The 9,074-nt window shown below is 37.3% G+C and overlaps 1 protein-coding gene across 1 annotated transcript; it reads right to left on the bottom strand.

Annotated features, from left to right (window-relative positions):
- Positions 1-2,038: 2,038 nt before the first annotated feature.
- On the bottom strand, positions 2,039-7,292 carry sing (MARVEL domain-containing protein sing). Its single transcript, XM_090378630.1, has 4 exons — positions 7,150-7,292; positions 4,107-4,289; positions 3,834-3,974; positions 2,039-2,139 (listed from the first exon to the last, which is right to left on the bottom strand). The coding sequence occupies exons 1-4, from the start codon at positions 7,270-7,272 to the stop codon at positions 2,065-2,067; spliced, it is 522 nt and encodes a 173-aa protein (XP_090234756.1). The 5' UTR covers positions 7,273-7,292; the 3' UTR covers positions 2,039-2,064.
- Between the last annotated feature and the right edge of the window lie 1,782 nt (positions 7,293-9,074).

Below are 9,074 nucleotides of genomic sequence, written 5' to 3'. Positions count from 1 at the left end.
CCTCAACCAGCTTTTTATAAATGTCACGTGATATGTTCCTCCACTCGGCCTTTTACGCACCAGTTCGGCCTTGTTCTTTGGGCGATCTCGACGTGCACATACCCGACGATTCAATACATCCCAAAGATTCTCGATAGGGTTCAGATCACTCCTCTGGGATAGCCAATCCAACTTTTCCACACCCGAGCAGTATGGCATGGCGCGTTGTCTTGCTGATACAGGTATGGACCTTTCCCGAAATATTGCCATAAATTTGGAAGTGCATAATTGTCCAGGCTATCCTGGTATTGCGCAACATTCATGGTTTTGTCGATAAAGATTAATGGGCCCAAGCCAAACCATGAAAGGAGCCCCATACCATGACACTGTCTCCAACTTTCCAACTGTCTCCAAAACTTCATTATTGTGAGGATATAATCAGGAAGGAACTGTTCCCCTGGCATTCGCCACAACCAGGAACGTCTATCAGACTGATAGAGTGCGAACCCCTCGATTCGTCTGTCCATAGGACTGTTTTCCACTGCTCTACAGTCCAGGATTCGCGCACCTTACACCATGTATTCAGTTCAATCAGAATTGATCACCTCAAGAAATGCTAGACGCTGATTAACAGGGTGTCAGGCGTAGATAGCAAGGTTTTACCCACAGAAACTGGAGTTTTTCATCCAGTAAAAACAGCCAAATAGACCAGAGAACACATGAAATTTACTGACACAATACACATGGGTAGTTGAATTAATATTCTAGGTGACCCTAATAAATAATTTAGTCTTTTTTCTCCCTGAGGTTTCAGGGTCTTCGTCAATTTGTGCTACTGGTTCATACTTTGTGCCTCATATCATTACTGGTGACAAATCATGGGTGTATGGCTATGACAGTCAAACAAAGGCATAGTCCTCTCAGTGGAGGACCCCGTCTTCTACAAGGTCCAAAAAAGCAAGGCAATATATAAAATGTGAGGATCATCTTTATAAACTTGTCCCACATGGTCAAACAGAGGCTCGAAACGTGGTCGAAAAAGTGCGCTTCAGGAATTGGTGCTTGTTTCAGGACAATCCTGGACACTCAGCGCTTTCCGTTCAAGAATTTCTTGCAAAACACCCCATTAGGGTGATCCCCATCTCAAATTAGGACCTATTAGCAGTTCCAAAAGAAGCCTATCAAGGAATCAAACCCTCGTGGAACTGTTTTATGCTTCCAGAAGTATGTGAACAGCTTATTAGTGTGCAGATTTTATTGCTTCTTTCTGATTAAAGTCACTATGATTTTCTGTTTGTTGCTTACTTTTTTGAACAAGAGTGCATTAATGCTAGTAAAATCACACACACAATCATCGGAACAATCAATAAATAGTCACTTTATTTCTCTTGAAAACAAAGTTTAAAAAGTTATTGTATAAATTTCACAAAGTAACACAATATTAGTACAAAATCTCTCAAACGTAATATTAAATCGCCTTAAACTACTCTGTTGTCTATAAATTCAATATAAAATAGAATAATAAATGCAGTTAAATGGAATAGCTGAAAATATTTCATCAATTATCTCCACTGGTGACTATTTCCATCTGCATACAATCCCATCGTTTTCTTCAGGAACTCAAAAATAGTTTAATATTTTAAAATTGCTAAATTAACTTATTTTTAAAAATATTTAATTATTCATAAATTGGAGAGATAGGACAACCAAACCATTTTACAAACATTCTCTTACTCGTGGAATAAATGCATTGAAGTCTTGAAGTATTGAGTGGAAAACTCTCAAATAAAAATAACGAAAATGATTGCATCATCTGTTCTCGAAGAAACTATGGAATAAATATTCTTATATTATATGCAACTTGCTTCGGTTACCAACAAAACAATGGAATGGACTTTGGCTTGCTTTCCTGAGGACACTAATACTGTGGCCAGAATCCATAAATACTATGCGATAATAATTTACTTTATTAATTATTTAACCATACGCTAAAGTTCTCAATGAGCACGTTAAAATTATATTTAATAATATTATAACAGAGGAATACACTCTTCTTGGACATTGCCATCTAATTAAATACGAATCTCATGTAGTCTTCATCGTACGATATGCGCAGTAGGCATCGATTCCATGAACTGCTGAGCACACGCAGCCGAACACCTGAAAATAAAAAACAGGGGGTTAAAAAAATACGTATTATATTATTAATTATATATCAATAATATTAATTAATATCCTTCCTGATGAGGTAGAACATGCATTGAAGAAATTGAAGAATCAGAAAGCCCTGGAGGGAAGATGAAGTTACTGTAGAGTTGTTAAAAGTGGAGGAAGAGACAGGACACAGAAACTGGCAAGGCTCTTCACAAAAGGCGTTAGTAGAGGCGTGACCCCTAAGGAGTGGAGAAAGGAGATAAATCAGAAATTGGAAATTTTAGCCCAATTAACTTGTTGTCCCACATCTACAAGTTGTTCACAAGAGTCATTACTAACAGATTAGAAAGAATACTTGATGAACATCAACCGAAAGAGCAAGCTGGCTTTAGGACAGGATTCTCAACTGTGGATCATATTCACGTAATATCACAGCTAATGGAGAAAGCAAATGAATATAAAACACCATTATGCCTGGCATTTGTGGATTACGAAAAGGCCTTTGACTCCACACAGCATAAGGCAATGTTTCGGGCACTGGAAAGACAAGGCATAGACACCCCATATATTATGATTTTGAAGAAAATATATGAGAACGCTATCTCCTTTATTAGACTAGACAAAGACAGTAGGAAATTTAAAATCGAGAAAGGAGTTTGACAAGGAGACACAATATCTCCGAAGCTGTTTACTGCTGCCCTTGAAGAATCTTTCAGAAGATTAGACTGGTCGCAGAAAGGACTCAATGTGAATGGAGAGTACCTAAACCATTTACGATTTGCAGATCACATTGCGTTCATAAGCCATGATCCCAAAGAATTAGAGGAAAATCTTAATCAGTTATGCACAATTAGTAAGGATTTTGGACTAAAGATGAATATGGCTAAAACAAAAGTAACGATGAACAAGTATGCCACAGAAAGGGAAATAATGATTGAAGGAGCAGTAATTGAAAAGGTGGAGTCATATACTTATCTGGGACAAGTTATTAGCTGTAATAATGATAAATGGCTGGAAGTCAAGAGAAGAATAAATTTTGGATGGATAGCATTCAGAAAATATAGTCAAATACTGAAGAGCAATATCCCAGTTTGTCTGAAACGTAACATAATGAATCAATGTATACTCCCCACCATGACTTATGGAAGTGAAACTTGGGCACTCACCAAAAGAATGGAAGAGAAGCTGAGAACTACACAGCGAAGAATGGAACAAATTATATTGGGAATCAGACTGTTAGATAAGAAGAGAAACACATGGATTAGGCAGCAAACTCAAGTAAAGGACATTCTTATCAAAACTAAAGAACTAAAATGGTCTTCGGCAGGACACATAGCTCGAAGACATGATGACAGATGGACTAAGAAAATAACAGAATGGTACCCAAGAGGAGCTAAAAGAAAACCTGGAAGACAACGGAGGTGGAGAGAGAAATTCAAGAGTTCGTGGGCAGTAAATGGATGGCCATTGCAAAAAAAAACAGAAGGGACTAGAAAGTTGCTGGAGAGGCCTTCGTCCTGCAGTGGGTTGAAAATGGCTGATGATGAATATTAATTAATATAACAATTAATTATTAATTATATAATAAATTATAATTATTAATAATATAAAAATATCCGGGAATTTAATACTAAGATATTTAGAGGGAAAGGCATTAGAAACATAATATTTCTGAATTAATGGTTAAAACAAAGTCTTACCCCAGCTGTCATCATGGCCGGATAGGCTTGGAAGTAAGGTGTTATGATGTAGAGGGGCCAGAGGAAAACGGAAATTTGTAGAAGAAGAAACGAAGAAGCAGCGATGTATAAGAGGGCAGCAATGGTATTATGCACGGTTTCCTGTAAAGAAATTAATTTGTTTTACCAATCAAAAAGCATTTTCACCATTTCGAAACTTTAATCTTTCCAACCACTAATTTGGATAATGATCAGCGGTAAGTTATGACTACTTATTTTAACAAGTTTACTTACCAGGACTGTCGTGCGAACCACTTTGAATGTGTGATTCGATATCAAGTAAGAAAAGAGCATTATCGATGATCCTAATAGGGCAGCGGCGCTGACTGTCAGAAAGAAGGAGTACGAAGATCCTAAGATCAACCATACTGGTGTCCCAAATGTTATGGTTAGTCCAAGACAGATTCCTCCACACGTCTGCAAAAATTTTTAAACATTTTAGTTAAACTATGTTATTTACTCTCTCTCTCTCTCTCTCTCTCTCTCTCTCTCTCTTTCTTTCGCTCATCACTTTATCAAGCTGTTTTTGCCGCTTTTCAAAACGAAATAAATGTCATTTTACATTTATTCAATTCTTTTCCTTAAAAGTTCTGTACATATCAGTTTCCAAAAGAAGCCAGGTGCTTTGCCACTGTAGAAGAGGGGCTGGCGATACTCCAAAATTAGATCTTTGCTCCTTCGTGTCCTCTCTCTTTTGCAAATTTCGATATGGAATAAAAATATTGCAATTGCTATTAATAAATAAATGTCTGAATTATCTGTGCACTCTAACTGCTTAACTGTCAGCGATCCAAAAATTTAAAGCTATGTTGACATCTGGAGTGTACTTCTAAATGCAGTTCTTATTTTACAAGGATTGTAATTTGGTTTCCATAACAGAAGATGAAAGATCTTATCATGAATCCTAAGATCCTAAAATCTCGTAATCCTATGAGCAACCTTTCTTAAGTTCTACTTAAGAAAGATTTCTCTTAGGATTATGAGAGCGTGCTCAAATATTCAACCATCACTATCAATTATTTATAAGTAATTCTGGAAAGTGGGCATTACCATCAAAGGAGTCTCTACAACAATGCTGTTCCAGTAGAAACTCTAGCCTAAAGACGTTCCTGTGTATTAAAAAAGGAAACCTATTTAAGGATGCATTTCTAATTTCAAAATTTAAGGCTATTGTTAGTTAAAGACTTGTTTGAGCGTTGAGTCCCTATTAAGTTATTATGTGAAGGCCTTAAAGAACTCCACAATAGCTGTGAAATCACTGCTACTGTGGAGAGCATCATTGAAGAAACCATAAGTGGAACTCAGGAAAAACTTTAATGTATTTATATTTGCATATATTGCTACAGGAATTACTAAATTAATTCCTAAATTAATTTAGTATTACTAAAAACATATTTTACCAATTATCAGTTAGCTGAATTGCAAACACTGAATTCGTTCTAATATTTTGACCACGAAGTACACAACTAGTTCGTTGGAACGAACAGGTTGACGTCATTCGAAAATCAAAGCTTTTTTTTGCAGTCAATGTCTTCCTGCTCTTTTATCGCTCTCTTTTTAGATGGACCGGAAGGAGCATCTACAGCTGGGAGAACAATTTTTTTTGGAGCAAGATCGGTCCGTTTGAAAGAAGGCAATACGGAAGGGTAGTGAAAACTAACTGACTCAGCAGTAAAAAGTTCGCCAACCCCTGTCTACATTCCTCACAGTTTATTTCTGGCTGATGTATCGCCACACAAGGCTGCAATAACCTCGGCCTTAAATTCAACTCCAACTCTTTAAGGGCAGCGACCGACACAGAAAATGATGACATCAAAGATGAACTATCTATGGATTTACTGTAATATTATTATGTCATCATTCAATTCGAATGGTAGGTAAGTTCATGAATGATATTTTCATCATTTTGACTTAAAACAACTTTTAGTAGTCCATCCTGTTTTCATCTGAATGACTTAAATGGTTCCATATATTCACCATCTCAGTTAACACGAATTCTGACCTGATATACCATTAATAATTGGGCCAGAATTCATATGAACTAAGAAATACAGAATTTTTTATTTTCCTAGTAATGATTTTTCTAAGAAACACACTGCTTTTTTTTCCCCCATTTATCAAAGTCTTAGAATAATCATTTGATTTACATAAAATGAATTTTGGGACTCATTTCCATCAATCTAACAAACATATCAAGTACATCATTAACTTTGTAAATTAATAAACAAAATATACATCCTAGAATTGAGTGTTCTTGTTTCTCATATTTCTCTTTGCCATATGCGTTCATTCTGTTTCTCGGTTCTCTTTATATAAAAGAGCGAACTACACAAGATTGGGGCTAACAAAAGTTGAAATAGAAACCATTCTGCAATAGAAGAAATATCTATAAACAACCAGAATCTTTATTGTGAATTTAATGACAGCGCAATTATAGATTAATATTGGAATACATTGAGGTTAGAATTCAAAGTTTAGCGTTATTTTTGCCCCGGTGGGTGGGTAACACAGTTGGTAGGATCGCCGTCCTCCTCAGGTGGAAAAGACATGAGTCTGAGTACCATCGATGGCCTGAGGAATTTTGATGGGCTTTTTCACAACGTGGCAGAGTTAATTGGTCTCAGGCGAGGGTAACATGGTTTTTTCTCCCGGAAACTCGGGTTTTTCGTCCAGCAAATAGAAAATCGACCTCAGAACGCATGCAATTTACAGACAGTATGCATGGAGCAATATGAACTTGCTGATGCTCCTAAAAACCACTACAACAACATTAACGTTATTTTAAATCACCTTTTACTACAATATTTCTCAATCTTCTGCTGCCCCTTATCAATTAACTCTTCTAGAATTCCCCTTACTGGACACAATGAGGAGGAACGAAAACTACGAAGTTCCATCCTGTTTGAGATTACATTCAGTGTTAAAAATTAATTTATTTTATTTGTTTGTTCTTTAACTCTATCGATAACTAATAATTCCAGGATGTTCCCAAAAAATTCGCTGAATTCCTTTACTTTTAGTTCTAATTTTTCTGATATAAAAGAGCAGTTTTCACTCAACAAGTTTCAAGGGAAGATAGAAAAAGAACAAATAAAAAAAGGTTTAAAAAGAATATAACCGTGGATTTAAGAAAGAAACTGAATGCTTTTAAAGAGTTAATGAACAAGTTAAGCCTACTCCCAAACATTTCTGTACATATGTACTCCTGTAATGGATGTAAGCGTACACGTGGATATAAACACAATTATTAAGAGAAAATTTTTCGAATTCCACTTACTATTTCCCCCAGCTTGCAGAGACCTGGCTGGAAGGTCAGAAATGCTGTATTCAGCGCACAACAACATCCCTGTGTTGCGGTCGGGACTTGAGTCCCACCACGTGAGATAACCACTGTAGGCATGGTGGTGTGTGTGCTGTGGCAGTCAGGGGTACGAGATGTTCTGTCCTAAATTTATCCAGACGGTAAGGGAGTGAGCGAAGTGTCACCAACAAGACGTCACATCTCGTTACCAGCCACGCGCTAGCTGGAATTTTAAAGTTTTGCCAAACACGAGATCAGAGACAACAAGGAGCAGATGTTGGTTGTCTTGGAGAATCGAAAATATGCAGTGTCATGGAAAATAATACACGTTCTCCAGAATACAGAAACAGATATAATCAACTATAACGCGCATGCTCGTAGATACCAGTAAGGGCAGAAAACAACTCATTTTTTTTGGTGATCCCCAAACATTAAAGGTTGTTGAACCGGATAATGATCTTAGGAGCTTTGAAGAAAGTTTTCAGCGAACTGATGTAGAGTAAGAAATGAATGAAGAAGAGTTGTTTGGATGACTTGACAATTGAATCATGAATGTGAGCTGTCTACTACATGTAGATGTGTTTTTCACTAGTTTGGAAAACATCTTTGGAATTAAAGTTGCCAATTCATAGGAATTAATAGAAGCATTGATGGCTTCTTTAAGTTTTAACTCCTTTGAGAATGGTGGAGCATCTTTCGCTTGTGCAAGTCGCGTGCCACAAAGAGGAACCATTCGTGGGCGAATCTTTCTTTTCAATAATCATAGCAGGAAGTCAGTTGTCATGGTATGAACGAAATATTGCTGGTTAGTGGTGCCGATTTCCTGGTATGGAGCATGCTTAAATATTAGAATGCGATTTTAAAATGAATGTATCTGTGATATACTGCAATAATATTCTTTGGAATTTGCGCTAGGGCAATTAAGACCATGAATCATCAGTACATAAATGTATGTTGTTGTAAAATGCGTATATTCTATAATCGATTTGCCTTTTTCTGGATGAAAATTCCAATTTTTTTGTGCAAAACACATACGATCTTTTCAAAATGAATGAGAGTTTCCACCCAGAAAATCTTTTGACTGTTTATAAATTTTGCAAAAATGTCTACAAGGAATATTTGTATGCCAAATTGTTTTCAGAATATCAAAAAACAAATGATATTTCGCGCGATGACCATCATATCGTAATTAACGGTCTGTACACCTTTAAACTTGTAACACGCATAAGGGCAGTCACACGGCGATGCGTTCAGTCCACTATTTCACAAAAGCGTTTCACAGGTATCTCCATCCATGCTTACTGCACCTCTGCCCATATTTCAGTTGCATTCCTGGGTGGAGGATCCAAAGCTCGAAACGGACCTTTCCACAGCATCCCAAGGATGCTCCACAAGGTTCATTTCCGGTGAACGAGGAGGCCATTCCATGCTGGTAAAATCTGCGGAATGCTCTTCTAACCATGTTCTAGTCACCACGGCTCTGTGGGTGGGGAGGCGCATTGTCCTGCTGGACAAGTCCATTGCCCTGTGGACCCGTCTACGTGAATGCAGTGATGCAGTGTACCTGTATACCTGCCAAGCGGTGTGCGTTCGTCCATTAGCGAGAAGGGTGACTGCGTCACGTCCCCGGGAACCGGGTATCCCATGAATTCTGTCCTTTCAGTGTACCCAGTCTCGCATTGCCTGCTGGGCAAATGCTATTTATTTCTTTATTTATTAAATGATCAAATCTTCGAATATACGAATGTGAGATGTCATTTCCACCTACGATATATCAAACCCCACACACTTTTTGTGCCAAAATATAAATTATCGCTTTCCTCAATCACTACTCATCTCATTTATTAGTGCTGGTGGTCCTGTACCCAACTGGTTTCACAAATTAACGATGGTATGTTCTC

Source organism: Mastigoproctus giganteus, chromosome 7 (genome assembly GCF_048544385.1).
Source record: "Mastigoproctus giganteus isolate SK-2022 chromosome 7, ASM4854438v1, whole genome shotgun sequence".
Taxonomy (NCBI): Eukaryota; Metazoa; Arthropoda; class Arachnida; order Uropygi; family Thelyphonidae; genus Mastigoproctus; species Mastigoproctus giganteus.
The sequence above is the reverse complement of the archived record's forward strand: the minus strand, read 5'-3'. Positions and strand labels throughout refer to the sequence as shown.